Source organism: Saccoglossus kowalevskii, chromosome 3, assembly GCF_978046115.1.
Source record: "Saccoglossus kowalevskii chromosome 3, keSacKowa6.1, whole genome shotgun sequence".
Lineage (NCBI taxonomy): Eukaryota > Metazoa > Hemichordata > Enteropneusta > Harrimaniidae > Saccoglossus > Saccoglossus kowalevskii.
The window spans coordinates 31,803,840-31,822,721 of record NC_140643.1 but is presented as its reverse complement, the minus strand read 5'-3'; the positions used below and the strand labels follow the sequence as shown (position 1 = coordinate 31,822,721).

General features: G+C 33.4%; 2 protein-coding genes across 2 annotated transcripts in view; one reads left to right on the top strand and one right to left on the bottom strand.

The window, feature by feature from the left end:
• LOC100370359 (sentrin-specific protease 8-like) overlaps positions 1–18,882 on the top strand; it is a 131,056-nt gene that overhangs the window by 23,195 nt on the left and 88,979 nt on the right. Inside the window, exon 2 of the mRNA XM_085497056.1 lies at positions 12,058–12,146. Within this exon, the coding sequence (XP_085353182.1) occupies positions 12,058–12,146 (89 nt within the window). The remainder of the gene's footprint in view (positions 1–12,057; positions 12,147–18,882) is intronic.
• LOC144361748 (uncharacterized) lies at positions 7,575–8,275 on the bottom strand. Its single transcript, XM_078013549.2, has one exon. It carries the CDS (start codon positions 8,247–8,249, stop codon positions 7,836–7,838), a length of 414 nt encoding a protein of 137 aa, XP_077869675.1. The 5' UTR covers positions 8,250–8,275; the 3' UTR covers positions 7,575–7,835.

Here is an 18,882-nt window from a genome sequence, read left to right as displayed (position 1 = left end):
TTAGTTTTTTATTTGAAGTGTGCATTGCTAACAGCGGAACTATCTCAGCCAATAGGCTGCTTGTTTGTGCTAGAAAAATCAATCATTCCTGGTATTCCGGAACCAGATCTCAGCTGTTTATTGATGGATTTTGTTCAAACTTGGTACATACATCAGTCATCATGGGTCCCTGATGCCTGTCATTTTGTTTTTCAGATTGGTTTCAAAACGGCGGACTGGCAGCCATTTTGTTTTAATGCATGTGGTTGTAGAGCCATATCTCTGACATGCTTTGACTGATTATGTTCAAATTTTAATAATAAAAAATCATAATCAAGCATCAGCTTCAAGATCCATATCTCTGACATGTTTATGTTCCAAATATATTACTATAAACAAAACTGTACATCTTAAATTTGATAACTAACGAGGACTGTGCGATGCTTGGCTTGTTTTTGCTTATTTTACTGATGGCTTATTCGCTAAATTACAGATGAAATTTTCTGATTATTGATGAAGTAATTTTTTCAGGGAAGTACGATACTAATACATGTATTTAAAATGTATTTGCAAAGACAACAATGCTTTTAGGTAAAAATGCTACTCAGTACTACATGATTCAAGTATCAAAGCAGTCGTAGTGGTTGTTAGTCCCCGTTCGGACGAAGTCCGAAAACGGGGACTTATAATTCTGTCTCCGTGCGTCTGTGCGTCCGTTCGGAGTCATATCTCAGAATCCCTTGGACCGATTCCGTTCATTCTTTGCATGTGCCTAGTACTTTATGTGGGACATATGCACATGCAGTGGTTTAGCGATTCAATTCAAAATGGCCGACTGGCAGCCATCTTGTTTTTTGAAAATGTTGTATTTTGGACATGCTTTGTCAGTTTTCATTCAAATTTAGTACATAGATCATACATGTTAGGATACATGCCCCCAACCGTCTGAGTTCATGTATGTAAATGTGTCGAAAAGGGCGTAGTGCGAGTCGCTAGTGCTAGTAGCACTAATCTGAAAAAGTACTAGATCTAGTGCTAAAATGGCACTAGATCTAGCGCTAAAATGGCACTAGATCTAGTGCTAAAATGGCACTAAATCTAGTGCTAAAATGTGCACAGTGCGAGTGGCATTGTTATTGCATTGTCAACGACGTCGAATTATAGGAGGGGCATCAACAACCACTTTCATATGCAAACTACAAACAGTATAAAACATCGGAAATATGCGTGAGTTGTCCATAATAATACTTTCTTTATATAATACCGGATTCTGCCGTAAATTCGGCCATCCGAAAAATCGCCCTTTGGATTTCATGGGTGATGGGCGCTTATTTGGGGTTCAAAATTTCAAAAAATAATTATCAAATATTTTGGGAGGAAATTTTCATTGTATCCAACGACATAGACTTTCTAGGCCGTCAGTTCGGCCACCCAAGATGAAAGAAACTATTGCAGAATTAACAATAATTAATAATTCTTGCTGAAATAAAAAGTAGACCACCTGAAATGTCATTACAGTGTCGCCCAGTGTCATTTTTCAAATACATTTGTTTTTATTTTATTGGTAACAAAAGTATATTTCAAACGATGTTTCTAATAAAAAGGAACACAACTGCATTGCGTAGCAGCAAGCGATCACAGATGCTCAATCCGGACATGCTACGTTTCACAAACGTTGAATATTACTCAGTAGTGATTATAATAACACACAAAAAATAAATTCGTTGATTCAAATAAAATTCAACTTAGTTTCATCGTAAGCAAATGATTGATTCCGATCGCATATAAAAAACGCTTGATGCGGTAGGGCCATAGGGTATCCGCCATGTTTCTCTTGCGTGAGTTGAGCTAATAGGTCAAATCGCTAATTAACCAATCAAAATGCTGGATGATGCCAACGCGTTCAAATCACCATAGCTCATTTAAATATGTTAATGTTATTGAACGCAACGCGGAAGAGATTTGCCGATGTTGTAGTACGCTCTTTTGGCTTGGATTTTGATGGGAAAATGGCATGATTTTTTTAAATAAAAAAATAGTTGTTTTCAAAGATGAACTTAGCATAAGGAGAATAATTTAACATTGTTTACAGTGATAACAGCTCTTTGTCCAAACGGAGCTTACGCTAGTCACAATAAACAGGCTCTTGAATAAAAACTTAAGGCGTCAGGAACGATTGAAATGTCCGATAAATTACGACAAAATGTTTTAAAAAATAAATTTAAAAACTGCCGAAAAATCGCCCTGGACGATTTCTTGGTCCCATTTTTTTAACGCGACCATACACTGGGTTTGTTTAGCTGTGAAGGGTTAAATACGTATTTCACAACCGGAAATTCAACAGACGAACTTATTACTTCACATGTTTTAATTATTAGCAACTGTAACAAGAACAAGATTTCGAGAGTCTACAACAAAAAATCCTAAGGGCTCCTAAAAAATATTATAGCAGAGAAAGTGTCTAGACATATATAATATGGTCACATTAAAAAATCAAAAAATCGGCGAGGTTACATCATATTCCGTTAGTTCCTCCATGATACAATGTAACAACAGGATTGCGTGAATATGTATATGCCCATTCACAGGTCGCAGTACACACAACTTCCACCGAGCTTTACAGAGACCCGGGACTTAGACTAGGAGTATACCAATTTGTTATTTAGTTCACATATGATATCATAATTTCATTTTCGAACATCTATTTTCATAAGTGTGGCGCCGACGAGAAATAAAACGGCACATCATTGATTTTAAAAAAAAACAACGCTGAATTCCACCATTTACATAAAGTTTCCATTTGCCAAAGTTGAAAACACAAACTTCCTCACAATATCATTTCATACAGTATATCTATTCACAATTTGTAAAAATTTTGAAGTTCGACCTGCAGTTTCACTGTTTCAGCTAGTTTCCCGGCCGATCGCATTGTTCCAACGGTCTATTACGACAAACGTGAACAATGACATTCTCAATTTTCCCACTGTAGCACATTTCCAATGAATGAAAGATATAACAATTTTACATAAATATTAATTTATTTTCAGGGAATTACGGGATGTCTTGACGTCGTTGACAACGCGATATCAATGCCACTCACACTATGTACATTTTAGCACTAGATCTAGTGCCGTTTTAGCACTAGATCTAGTGCCATTTTAGCACTAGATCTAGTAGTTTTTCGGATTAGTGCTACTAGCACTAACCACTCGCACTATGTCCATTTCGACACATTTACATACCTCGTGAGTTCCTGAGTCTGTCCGTCCGTCCGCCCATGTGTCCGTCCGTGTGTCAGTCTGTCCAGTCATATTTCAGAATCCTGTGGACCGATTCCGTTCATTCTTTGCATGTGCCTAGTACCTTATGTGCGACATATGCACATGCAGTGATTTAGCGATTCGATTCAAAATATCCGACTGGCAGCCATTTTGTTTTTTGAAAATGTTGTATTTTGGACATGCTTTGTCAGTTGTCCATGACGATTTATTTCGCAATTGGATCAAAGATAGTCGACTGGCAGGCATCTTGTTTTTTGTTTTTTTATGCGGTATCTTGGACGTGCTCTGTCAGTTTTCATTCAAATTTGGCACATACATGTACATGTACTTTATACATGTTAGGATGCATGTCCATGACAATTTGTTTCAAAATCTGGTCAAGGATGGCCGATTGACAGCCATCTGACTTTTTCGCCTTACTACTATATTTCCACAATTTATGTACAATTTTCATTCGTATTTGGCACATACATTATACATATCAGTGTGTTTCATAATCAGATCAAAGATGGCCGAATAACGGCTGTTTTTATTTTTGGCCATATTACTACTACCGTACACGGAAAACATGTTTTGATGTAAATAAACAATCTGTTGTATACGCCACTTGGAACTCAAGTTTCAAGGACACGCTCGCGACAACTCCTCATCTCCTATGACGAGCACAAAGAGAACTTTCAAAAATTTTCAATGACTTGTTTCTACCTTGATTAATTTTATTCTTGAAATCTACCACAAAATGATTTTCTTTTCATCAATAAATAAGTTGAGATGCCAGTGTCATTTTCTTTAAGAAATAGATTTGTGGGAGTAAAGCGGAATAATTACTAAAATATTGCACTGACACCTCCAGAGAACTAACTTTCGTTTCATCCATAGAAAACATTTTAATTTAATCAGGAATAACTGTTTGATCTTACAAAACCAATTTAATTCCTACTGAGAAATTTCACCTGCTGGAATTAAAAAAAAATAATATGTTAACTGAATTAGGACTTCAAAACGCAGATTTGTTTATTTAAAAAGATTATTAACCATTTACAAATAGTGCAATCCAAAGGTAAGAGAGCTTACCCTTTAGATAGTACCCCTATGGCTAGACAGTGATTGGTGTATTTCACTCAATTTGCAAGAAAACGTTTTTTCAAATCAGCCTTGAAATGTCAGTCAAAAGCAATTCATTACAAAAATAAACCTGCACCAACTTAAAAAGTGACAACGAGGTGACCACTATTAGGTGACTAATCCTAAAATATATGGGAGCTGAGGTGTTTAAGAGTTTCTTTTGTTTTGTTGTTGTTAAAGAATTAGAGAGAACTTGAGAGGAAACACATAACAATGAGTTACATTTTAACATTTCCTGTTCTTTAGGTTCTTTTCAAGACGTGTTTGTTTTTTGCTTCACATGTACTTAAAGTTTATAGACACCTTGAACTTCTTGTGTCACACTCACTTAAAATAGGTGTTGTTTTTTTTAAAGTAGCCTTGGAAAACAGGATGACAATACAAAATTGCCAAGCGTGAACATTGTTCGATACTGTAATATTTGAATGAACACCTGTTGTGTAGTGAACAAAGTGATGTTCTATCATGCGCACAGCAATGATCTTAATGACTGAACACGTGCATGTAGTCAGTTATTGAACCCAACCTTGATATTCAGCTTGCTTCAGGGATCAGTTTTGTTTTTATATAATATACAGTAAATTGATTTTGTTTTTGAATTTATCATTTTTATAAGAAGCTGAGGTTCAAATAAATTAACATGATATATAGTAGGTAATATTCAGTATTCTTTGTCCTGAAGTAACTACCAGGTACTCAAAATAGCTACATTGTAGATGTCTTTGACAATGACCCTTTTTTGATGGCACATACATGTGAGTAAATTAACAGATGGCTGGATAATTATAATAGAAAGTTCTATATGATAGCTTCACTATGGCAACAACCTTGTGTAAGGCTATATTTCAGTATCTCATTCTCAAAATCTTAATGACAATCTGATTTGTTTTTCATGAAAACATGAATATTGGGTATAACTTGATTTACTCTTGATTTAATTGACTGTCAGTACAAATCGGAAATATTAATTTGAAGTAAAATTATTATTACTATTAAAAGTATTTTTATTTTATTGGTAGAGCTCTGTATGCATATGGCTAACCAATAAAAAATTCTAAAAGCCTTTTAAATTTTTGATATATTGCTGAGTTGAAGGGTCTATTACGTAATTGGCAAAAAGTGAATAAAAATCAAGGGTGCTCATGCTTGTTTCTATGGAAACAATGACATAGCAATTTCCCTGTACCCCAATAACAAAGAATAATTTAGTATATGTTTCATGAAATTCTTATCCCAAAAGTGTAAGCTAGGACCATGCTTGGTTGCTCTCTTTTTTTTGTATGCATTGATCTGTATAACAATCAAAGTCACCATTCTTAATATGGGACCTATATCTTGAAGATGCTCAGAACGATTTGGTGGCTTTGAGGTTATGGAAACTTTAAAACTGCTGTGTGATGCTCTGCTTTTGATAAGAAATTACTGATTCTGATATTTGTGAATACAAAATATTTGTTTAACTGTTACATTACATTACTTCACATGCCTATATTTGTTTCACACCAAATATTTACAACAATAAAACTTGAAGTTTAGTTATTTTATGTTATCCTCCATTCATAAATACATTAGAAGCAACTGGGAAAGCCTGGGAAAATTGTCACAAGTATTGTACTAGCAGTGCAGATTTCTCTGAGGTATGCTAAGACAACAAGGTCTCACAGTGACTTCCATAAAATTTTACCTTATGCAAATGCTCTCTGTTTATGAAATAGGAAACATTTATTGTTTTTGTATTTGATATTCCACTTTGCATTGCAATTGTTAAAGTTTTTAGTGTGTACCTAATAATTAGAAAATACATTTTCTGATGCAATCAGACATTCTGGATTGCAAACAGAATATGGTCTATTGTAAGATTATCATATCAGCTTAAATTTTGGCTGTAAAATCTATCATACTGATATCAGACTATCATGATGTATGTACATTCAGACTGTAGGTTTTTTCGATATAAGAATTTGTTTATTATCCCATGTTTGTTTGCACATTATCTCTGCGGGGTTTATAAACACTGGCTACTGTATATAATATGATACTACCATGCAGCTACTAGTATTCTGAAATAAGCTTTGGTCAGCTCACACTGTTACTGGAGGGTACTTAGAAGGATATAATCAGCTGAGTGTCATTCACACACCATTTGTAGCATCAATATATTCAAGTTTTTTATCCCTACAACCAGCTACTTGTACCGTGGCGGGGGATATATTGATATAAGCCTTGAACAGTTCAAGCTGTTAGGGTGGTAAGAAAAATATAATTTGCTGAGTCTTGTGCCAAGTCATAGAGGATGAAATATACTTTATCACAGATGTGTACTTTATGAATCTGAAAGATAGGAATTATATTCCTTGTTTGATAATACTAACAGTATCAAAAACAATGACAATATACTATCTATTATGAATGCCCATACTAGACAACAATTACTGGGGTTAATTAGTTATATAAAAACAGCATATATAAGAGAGCGAATAATATTAACACAGTATTAAATTTACTTTTTCTTGTTTGTTGTTTGTTTGTCATACTTTTTGTGTTGTGTTTAGCTCTATTCCCTTCTACATGTGTAGAAACCAAAAATGAATTGTCAAATTTTCTTTAACATTTTAATAAAGCAATATTCTATTCTATTCTATTCCATATTGTGGCAATGCAAAATCTTAAGCCTGGCGCACACGAGAGCTATCAGCTCAGGCAAAATTCATTCGTGGCTGTTTGCTTAAGCAAAAATCTTCCGTGTGCGCGCAACTTTACGCAAGATTTTAGTCACTCGTGGCGAAATGGTGAATATCTATTGTGTTTGATAAATTTCGCCACTCGTGGCAGAATGCTTTCCGTGTGCGGTGAAATGAAAGCTATCTGCTTACGCGTACTCGTAAGTGCGCATGCGTCGCGAATGTTTACATAACAACAAAATGGCTGCGCCCACGGACTCGGAATTTGTGAATGACGCTCTCTTAGAAGAGAGTTTTGTTGACATTTGGCCGGATTACCCTTGTCTGTATGATGTAAGGTCAAAGGATTTCAAGAATAGGGATAAGAGGAACCAAGCTGTATCTGAAATTGCAGAGAAGCTCAATAAAACAGGTATATTATGTAATTAGATAATACCGGTAATAATTTTGTGAAATTTTTACGCATCTCAATTTTTTGCAGGGTTACAAAGTAGGTTTCAAAAGCAAAATTGAGTCTCATCTCAATGTTCTTAATTTTTTTTTTCCATTTTGTTTTAATCATGAGTTAAGATTTGTTGTATTATAGCAGCCACAGCTATTCTTTGTTCAAATATCTCTTTATAATATCTTCTCATAGAAAATCAACAAAAGTTGATAGTTAATTTCATCATGTCAAAAATTAACATTTAAAATGCACAGATGCGATATGTAGACTGAATATGTTGGGAAAAAATAAATAAAAATAAAAATCTCTACTGAACTGAAAATTTTAAAACAATTTTTTTTTCTTTGGCTTGATAATGAGATTTGATGTTCTCCCTTTACCTGTTGCAAGAAAACGTAAAGTAACAGCCAGCCTCTCACTTGCAGTAATAGAGCATCTCATTGTGGTGTCCTGTTTAGTGATAAATGGGCTGACCATTTCTAATACGTCTTGAAAAGACTGTTTATCAAGTCGGTGGTACTGACGAAATTTGTCAGGATCTTCGGCATTCAACTCCTGTATGAGGTTGCAGTAGGCTCCTTGGCTTTGCCTTCTCATAACCCATGACCTTGTCCATCTCCTGCGACATGCCGCTCTCAATCGCCGACGCCGACGGCGCAAAAGCAGCAAAAGCAACAGCGATATCTCGTCATCTTCGGATGACGAATCGGTCCTCCTCCATTCCGTGGGCGCAGCCATTTTGTTGTTATGTAAACATTCGCGACGCATGCGCACTTACGAGTACGCGTAAGCAGATAGCTTTCATTTCACCGCACACGGAAAGCATTCTGCCACGAGTGGCGAAATTTATCAAACACAATAGATATTCACCATTTCGCCCCGAGTGACTAAAATCTTGCGTAAAGTTGCGCGCACACGGAAGATATTTGCTTAAGCAAACAGCCACGAATGAATTTTGCCTGAGCTGATAGCTCTCGTGTGCGCCAGGCTTTAGTATCCCACACGAGTTTGTTACTTTTTCCTTTACCTCATTCTGGTTGCTACATGTATTTTGAGTCAGAAAATTGAATACACTTTGGCTCAAAATACAAACATTCTAAATTTTAAAAAATCAAAAACTGTAGTAACATTCAAAGAATGAATATTTTATTTATTGGGAGAGTAGCCACGATGGTTTCGAGTATTTGTAGCAAGGAACAAATTATTTACTGTATTGTTGCAATACCTGTAATACTAGTGAGTGAGTGAGTGAGTGGGTGACAAAATATGTTACATGTATATTGCAGAAAAATTAATGCCTTTTTTAATTCAAATGTAATTACAGGATAAGTTTAGATTAAAAACAAGTTCTAATTGGATTTAGGTGAAAATTCTGAATTTAAATATGCAAAACAAAAATGTTGTAGCCTCTGTGGTTTTCACCAAAGTTGGTTTACAGGTGGTGTCCACATGTACAAGAAGACATTTTAATTAATATTTTCCTGTGTCACCATATTCTTTTGTTAAATATATATTAATTTAATCTTTAAATAAACTTTTGATTGACTATTGATTACGTAAAAAAATGTCTTGAAACTTATACAAAAGTCAATATATGTCTATTTTATGGCAGTTGATATAAACAACTTACAATGTTAAAATCACTAATGCCATGTGTCTAGCCTCAGAGTTACTGTGAATGCATTCATTTTTACTACTGGTAGGTTTATAATTTAGGTATTGTCTCTGAAAAGTGTAATCTTCTAAATTCTAAATGTTCACATGTTAAAATTACAATATTTTAACTGATTGTTTCACCGGAAATCTGTAAATTTAAAACCCAGTGAATATGATAAAAAAAAACAACTTATAATTAATACTAGTGAACATTGATGCTTTTACAGTATTCAAAATGTGGCTAGCTTACAGCATAGATGTAAACAAGCTGCAGGTCCTTTCATGTTAATAGTTTATGCATTATTAATGCACTTGCTATAAACCTTGACCACTGATTGGCATCAAACTACTCAGCTATGAAAAATGTTCAACTATCAACAATATTTGGCTGAATGAAAATTTAGCTCAAAGTTTATTAATTTTATTCTGTATTCCTTAGAATTCAATAAGTACCATGGCATACTCTGATATAAACACTCTGCAACCAAGAACCATAACAGTCTTCTATTTTTCAGTTTAGAAGTATTAATGAGCTGATGAGCTTTTGTAATTCCACATTTCCCTTAGGACTCTTCATTTTATAGGTTTTCGCATTTCAAGGCCAACCACTAATTTCACTGTTAATCACCTGGGACATTATGTCTATTCTAAAAATAATTTACATGTATGTCTGTGATTTGACATAAAATTCATTGGGTGGTTCAACAGGAAATATAATTATTACAATATGCTTATCTTATCCAATATTTTGATGCCATAATTGTTCTACCTAAAATGTTGGTGAATTGACATGCACTTTATTCATTTTTCCCTAATTTCTTGTTAATTTTTGACCAATATGGCACAAATGCTTATCAGCTTTAATTTTAAATGTTGACTTTTATTTTTTAATAGATTAATCACAGTCATGATCTAATACATGTATTGCTAGTAAAAGTTGTTTGGCACTGTATTCTAAGTTGGTATTGCGTTTTAGTGATACATTGGGGTTAAACATATACCTTACTCTGTTGATACTCCATAATTGCTTAATTCCCCTGTGTGATCAACTTGACCTATAGTTTTAAACAGGATACATGTATGAAGATGAAATCATGTACTCAAACTGCTCAAAGAAATAGCTTGGCACAAATTCTGTTCTATGCCTTCTATAAGAAACAAAGAAAAATTGCTGATGCCACAACAAAAATAAAATATTGAGTTACATTCTCAGTACAGGGATTCTAATATCAAAACTCATTATATGTATCTGCTTTCTGTACTGTGCAATGTGACATTTGTTTACAACCAACAAGTGACTGATGAATTGTACCTTACAACTGTACATGGGTTCACAATCTACTATGATAAAGTTGCCCATATGTGTTTTTTTGTTAATCATAACACCTATTAATAATAAAAATTGTACTGCTTTTTGTACTGTATACATGTATTCATAACTTGATGAATAATACCAATCTTTAACATTTGGATGCAAACAACTGATTATTACCACCCAGTTTCTCTGTGCATTTAATTTTAACTTGGCATTTGCTCACATTAAAAAATAAATAAATCCAGTTTTGTAATTACTGGTCACAAGTAAATGAGAGTGCAGTATTAATCAGTTTGATGTTTTCAGGGAAAATCACATCAATCTCTCGCATGTCTTCTACAGTTGTGTGTAATTACGCTGTGTACTGAAACTTTTCATTTTTCTTTTTTTTTATTGCACGCGCTGGCAGTGAAGCGCAGACGCACTACTGAGACATCTGAACAAACCAAATGAAACATGAATTGGTTCTATTCTGATATTATTAGGATGGATGATTATTCACTATATATTTATTCATTTGTTTTTTGATGCATATTCCCAGTACTACTAAATAAATCAGTTCTCATCTACTCTTATTAAGATACTAATAATTCAAAATTATTGTTTGCAACGTTTTTGAGATTTATGATTCGCAGCATATTTGGTGAAGCTGAGATTGCTTGGTGACTACAACTAGTTTTGTACGCGCTAATCAATCAATATACTTTATTACCAGTTTTATCAGAATATGTAAAAAAAAATTAATTTGGTTGAAGATTTTGTGTATAAATATGGGTAATTACATATTGATACCCTAGTCATGAAAATACATAATATTATATAAATATCAATGACATCTGAAACAGTGACATTGTTATTTTTGGAACATTCTCATTTTGGAGGGTGGAAAAGGATTAAAAAAATAACACTATACAATGCAATGTAAAGGGTGATTACATGCATGAATAAAATTGTTATTTACTGAGATTTTAACCAATTCATATTTGGGGGATCATTGTAGAGGTTGGATGGTAATTTACAGACAGACAAACATTGCTTGTCTCACTGACATGACTTGAAAAATTGTATAATCACTGGTAATTGAAGTTATCTAATCACATTGTTATCATGTCTGTCTGTAACATTAGATTGAAAAACTTTGAGCTGATGTACACTTAGGCATAATGGATGTTTGCTCATTTTAATGACTCTGTATATGCATTCCGTCTTATTTATATTTGGTAATCAAAAAAGTTTTAGTGTATCGATTCTAGTTTAACAGAAGTGATATGACTACTGAAACAAATATCATTGACTACTTTGAAAATCGAATATACACATTTTTTGAAGGTTTAATTAGCTATGCTAACTTAATTCAAAATTTGTTAGATTGATAAACAATACATATGTTGTGTATTAAGACATATTCAATGTATTATAACCATGAAGTCATTCAAAGGGCAGTGTTGGAGGTAAATATGGAAACAGTAGATTGATGAGTATGCACATAATACAACAGGGATTGCTGATGGGGCTTTTAAAAAAGCATTAAATTAACCTACCTTATAATGGTTTCACTGATGTGTTTGTTGACAGGTATTTTGAGCAGGAACAGTTCCGTGACTTTAACGAAGAGGTCTGTTTTATTAGTCCTGATGTAACACAGTTTATAAAACTCAGTTCCGGTAAGTGTCCTTTTGGTGTTTCTGTTTTTCGTTCACAAGACTTTAGTAATACAATCCGTAGGCTCAACTAGAGTGATTTGCAGTGCTTGTTCAATGAACACGTACCATAGATGTTAGCAACACACACAGGTGCTCTGCATTTTATTCCTCACCACCATCAACTATCAATCATCTCTGCAATGGAAGGTACCATTGATTAATAGGGGTGTTACCACATTCAGTCTATATTCATGATGCTCTATCAACCGTTTAGGCAATAGGCAATATGCATTTCTGAGTTTAAGACATGGGATCGCCTTGATTGGCTTCTTTTATACTGTAGAATAAAGTGAAGCACATTAACTTACTTTTACAACCACTTTTACTCCTTAATGTGTATGTGTTTGAGTAATATGTCACAAAGGTAAAGCAACTTGTTTTCGGTATATTTGGTACTTATCTCAGCTGTAAAGGGTACTTGACAATAGCACAATTCAAACCATACGTTTTTATGTGATCAAAACCATGAGTGTTCAATACATTAACTATTTTAGTGCAAATAACCGATATTCATTGAGCTGAAAATTAGATACAGTGGCGACAGATATCTCACATAAAAATAACTGCCATTGGAATAGATGCCCAGTTTCTATTTATATGTGTACAACATTTTATTTCTTTATTTTGTATCAGGATTTATATCATTTTTCACAAAATGAGTTTATAATTTTATACTATCCCTATAAAACTTGAAGTGCATAAATTATGGGACAATAAATATATATCCTGAATATATATTGTAAATGTAATAAACCAGATATTTGATTATTGTATAAGATCGCTTGAGAGATGTGAATAACCAATAATAATTTAAAAATAGGTTCTGCAATCAGTTCCTCAATATATGAGGCACAATGTAGGTAGATATGGGAACTTTTGAGTATTTTGTATCTTGGACATGCCTGGACTAATCATGTTGTCACTTCACACATATCTTTAAATTATAGGATACAATTGCATGATTATTTGTTTTGTGATCAAATTCAAGATGGCCAATTGGTGGTCATTTTAATGCAAATAATTCATCAAAATCATTCCAGAACCAGGTCTCTGTTGGTATAACATGGAGAGCATGTTCTCTTCAGTTATTTTTGGATTTTGATGTAATATGACCGTTTGGAGACCATTTTCGTCAAAGAAAACCTTAAATCTCCAAATTTTAACATGTCATCAACTGACATGTCACATTTTTCTGATGCATCTTAACTGAATCTGTTCAATGTAAGCATTAAGACAAGACATTGTTATATTCATATGTACGTTGATCTCACTTTTGCTTTCCAAAACATCAAAAAACAACATTTCAACATGTCAACCATTTTCAATACATGCCTGGGCTGATGTTATTCAAACTTCACACATACATGTACATCTTGGGATACCTTTGCATGTCAATACATTTCACGATCTGATTCAAGATGGCCGAATGGCAGCCATCTTCATGTGAAAATTCATCAAAATCACGCACTTCTGCCATGTACATTGCTATATGTTCAAAAAGTTAGAAAATAATATACTTAGTGTTTTCCCCTATCACAAACGTATTCTGTAATCAAGCTTTTGGGAAATGAATTAAAAAATCACATGGTGTCTAACATTTTATTTAGTAAGTACCGGTATATGTGATTGACTGGAGTATGCAGTATTTAGTAATAATCACAACATGAAGATGGTTAATTTAAAAAGAATTCTGTCACTTTGAGGAAAAATAACACTTTTGCTTCATAAATTACAGAAATTGGTAATTTACTACAATTTCAATTGCATGCATTTGTATGAATCCCTTGTACACAATATATGATAGTGTATTTTAAATACCATCCTACAAATGGTTTTGTTATGATTCTACCTTGTAGAAATTCATTAACTAGTCAGAGAATAGAAACTGTAATTATCAATATGTTTATGTTGTGTAATGCTTTATATGTGCACTCTTTCACATTATACCTTTGTACTGATTGCTTCCAACAAAGGTTTTTCAACTACTTTTTGAAGCAATGCAAGAATACTCTCTGACATTTGTAAATCTTGCCACTGGCTAGTGCTTTCATCATTCACTTTCAAATACCATGCATGATTAAATTCAATTCCTGTTCCTATGCACATATTTTTTTATCATATTTGATAAATTAACCTCAAAGTAAATATGCTATTATATGCATATTATAAATCATTGTTATTGTAATAATGAGTTGCATAACCGCTTTGTGCATTATATATAAATAGAACAGGTTTTACATAGATGCATAAATAAAAACAGATGAGGTAGTATGATGTAATATTAGTATAATGATGAATATAATCATGATGAATAATTCATAACAAATAATCATGGTTTTCATGTAATTATACATTATTGTAAAAATCAGTTTTAAATTAATAAATCAGACTAAAACCTGTTGTACATAAAGCTTCAATAGTTAACTCATGATATTGCATATTACCTTAAAGTGATGACTTGATAAAGGATATCTAACTTACAGGCTTAAGTCCCAAACGCTCAAAAATCCAGGATAAAGAAAAAAGGAATGTAACCCTCTGGACATATGGTTCCTTAACCACAAATCCATACCCAACTGCTGTCCCTCTTCAAATTGTATAAATCACATTTAATACTGGTGTGCATCATACATTATGCTTTAACTAGTTATGAATCACATTAAACCAGTCATGCAATATGCTAATAAAACCAGTTATACATCATGCTAAAACTGGTTATGCATCATTCATCATGTCAATACCAGTTATGCTGTAATATGTGTCATGTTGTAAACTGGAGAACATGTATGTATAAGTTGTCTGAATTCATAATTTTACATCTTGATTATAGATGCATGTATTTTAGTAGCATGTTCACAGCAGTTTACTTGATTGCGATGACAATTGTCACACATTTATCAGCTAACAATCATGTGTCAGCTGATTTGCGCAATTCAGATTAATAGCTGAATTCAGTTTGACATTTACATTGTTATTCACATAAATTTGTTGTGCACATACATGTACATATGTAGTGTAAAATCTCATCAGATTTTGTGATTGAATGAGTTGTTGCATGTAGGATTGGATTAGCTATTTATGTAATCAATCCTACAAGTTTGTTTCTAAACATTGTGATATTAAAAATTTTGCATACATGACACTATACATATATCATGTACATGTGTGAAGCTTTTTCAGCCTCTAAAAATGTCCTGTTACACTCACTATTTTATTGAATGAATACTGTCTATTTTCTGAGCTGCAAAAACAATTTATTTCATGATAGCTATTTATCAACTAAAATCATTTTGTCGGTATATGATGTGTAAATTCTAGTATTGAAACGTAAAACTAATATCATATTCGAGGCTCCAGATGTTGTGAAGATATTTTGCAAATCACATGGATTGAACTTGGGTGTACAGTAATTCAATATGTTTTTGAATATACTTTAATACAATATCCTAGCTTTGTTAATTTTGAAATGTATAAAATTACCCAGGGTGAAATTGTCCGTATAAAAAGTACATGGAGCCTATGGCGCCCCCTTATTTTGTCTAGGAATATAACTGCTAGATTACTGTAACAAATCTGACAAAATGTCCTGATATATCATGTTACAAAGAAGTTAATTACTTAGATGTCAGTAGATTAAGTATTTGGGTGTATTTGAGTTTATTGTTGCCGTCTTGCAAGGGATTGGTTGAAATACAATGTATGGATGATGAATATATTTCTGATGTTTGCACTGTACTGTTTTTGGAATTTAAATTACTCATTGCTGTATGACTCACTGAACACTGACAAAACAATTTAGGTACTCCAAACCAAAGTATGCCCTCTTGTGAAATGTTTATTCAAATTAGATAATTAGAAACTGTGCCCACCAGTAATTTGAAATACGACTTTGCAGATTCACATCCATGTGCAGTGCTGTTGGTTGATGTTAATGTCAACATCACTATTTTGATGATTCTATGTACGCATAATTTGTCACACTCCTGTGCTTATTATTTGTCAATGTCCTGACACTATTTGGTGCTTCTACATTCTTACATTTTGTAATTTATCAGTCTGCTATGTTATTATTTGTGAATGTCATGCTGCCTGTTGGACCCATGCCAACTATACAAAAATACTGATGGGCAATGGTGGTCAAAGCATTCTTATTTTGATAGGGCCTGGATTATTCGTGACAATAGTAATATTAAATCTGGATCTTTCAACAAGTTTACATACTGAGAAATTGAATTAGAGAACATTGTGAGTTCTGCGTGACAACAGATAAAATTTAAGAAAAACATCAGTGTCATGCAGTTAATTACTGCTGTCTATACTAGCACATCATCAACAAGTTCACCAGTATCCGTGTAATGTGTTTTGGTTTATGAATTTGCTTATAATGGCAAAGAATCTGATGTCTATACAGTGAGAAAATCATGAATAGAATCTTGATTACACCTGCAGGCATGTTAAAATTAACACTGCTGCTCAGCATATAGGAATTTAAGTCACAGCCAATGGTTTATTGCTGACATTATACCTCAATTTGCATGTTTTTTTATCATTAGATACATGTACCTCATAAACTTGAACTTAGCTGCCACCTGAAATTGCTAATTCCAATTTATGTACACAATACATTCGATTTGAAAGAAAAAGCTATAAAAAAAATCGGAATATTACAGGGGAATGACATTACACTTTCCTAGGATTACTTTTGTGATTTCTGTTTATACGATGATGGCTTACAGTTTAATCTTGTCATAGATTTCACTCACCAGAGACGATATGGTTGAGCTAAAGCACACTCCAAACTAAGGCTGGTTGATGATCAGTCCATGCACACTAACAATAAAGTAACAAAAGTTCTGTGTGCCTAGCATGTTCTTACGTGTTATCATCTAATCCTGTATTGGTTATTGTTATATGTAGTAATATAAAACTCAGCTACGAGAGCAAGGTCCGTGTCTTCAATCCAAAGGTGCGTTGTTTATTGCCGTAAACACACTGTCTGGGTGATCAAAACACAATAGAGAGTTGTCCAACTTGTATTATTAGTCCCCACGAACAATACAAATTGATGTCCTTTGACAGTGAAATATCACAGCCTTGATCTGAGCTGTGACGTTTTAAGGATTTACAGGTAGCACAATAAAGTTGTTGGCAACCAGTTTTCTATCAAAACCTTGAGAGTACGAAAGAACAAAGAATCTCATCTTTTGTTAAGGAGACAATGAGAAGACCTTTGAGAGTTCACAACCTTCTACGTCTTTAATATTTGGTATATCATTGCCAGTTTTTATGAAAGATTAATCTTGACCAATTTGAGTGCATGTGAACCTTGATGAATTTGAATTCATTTGTTTTTCTGCCAAATTATCTGATCTACATGTATGTCCTTCTTTATGCATGAAAAGAATTACTGTATGGTACATTGCTTGTATGTAATGTGTTTCAATGGTTTGTATAAAACACTTGTCAGATGAGTGTTTAAATACTAAAGGGATGTAAACTAGTGTCATAACTGCGCATGCTCATTGGGCATGTCCCGCCCAACGCTTAAAATGAATGTCTGCTTGCTGCCATATAAAACATTTTGAAAATTGATCTCCAATTCAGACATTTTCTAAAAGTTACTATACAACCTACCCTATACATAATCATCTGAAAATGTAGGTGAATATGGTAGTGCATATGTCGTATCAATGTTTGTCTAAGGGATTACCCGATGGCCAATTGTGCTATCGTGTATTTTAAACTATTCTGTCTGTTAAAACACGTGAGTTGGTGTGTCTGTGTGTCCATCTCTGTGTAAGCAAAATCTCAAAAACTGAGCGGATTTTTATCAAATATGGTACATAGGTACTTTGGAGTAATACAAAGACATGATTATTTTTGAGGTCATGTGCATGCATATAAAGTAGCTAATTTGCATATTTTCTCATTCCAGCATTTTAAAAGCAAAATCTCAAATTTCTGAGTGGATTTTTACCAAATTTAGTACATTTATTTAGTATTTATTTAGTAATTAGCAGACATGATTAGTTTTGGGGCCATGTCTATGTATATTAAGTAGCCAATTTGCATATTATCTCATTTCTGCCTGAGTTTGCAAAATCTCAAAATCTGAGTGGATTTAGTTTGATCAAGTTTAGTACATACATGTAGGAGTAATACAAAGACATGATTAGTTTTGGTGTCATGTTCATGCATATAAAGTTGCTAATTTGCATACTTTCTCATTTTAGCCTTTTAAAGAAAAACCTCAAAAACCTGCTATATATTGGTACAGATTACATGTATCTGCTGGCTGATAAGCTCAATCTTTAATGCCATTGATTTGTTGCTGTCTGTTGGAAGTTTTCATTTCCCAGATATGTTTTTATAAAACAACAATGATTGCATATTTCATATTTACATGCCTTTGGGTGCTCTGCAGAGTTTAACTTTGATTAACACTTTCAGACAAGTGAATGATCAGTGAATTGCACAGGATGTTCTTAATGCTTCAGGCTATATGGTTGCATCTCTGATTTTATTTGCGATTAAATAACTACATGTACATGCATGCAATGAGATTCTGTTGTTCATAAGTTAAATACATGTATGTGTAGTTATATGATTCTCGCCAAACTTGTTGCTTCGCCAGCACCATACCACTAAAAGAGATTGTGTATAAACAATATATTAAGTCTTTTGAAGATATTAATAG

Bases quoted from the DNA above. Each gene is read 5' to 3' on its own strand.
- LOC144361748 (XM_078013549.2), bottom strand. From the start codon at position 8,249: ATGGCTGCGCCCACGGAATGGAGGAGGACCGATTCGTCATCCGAAGAT.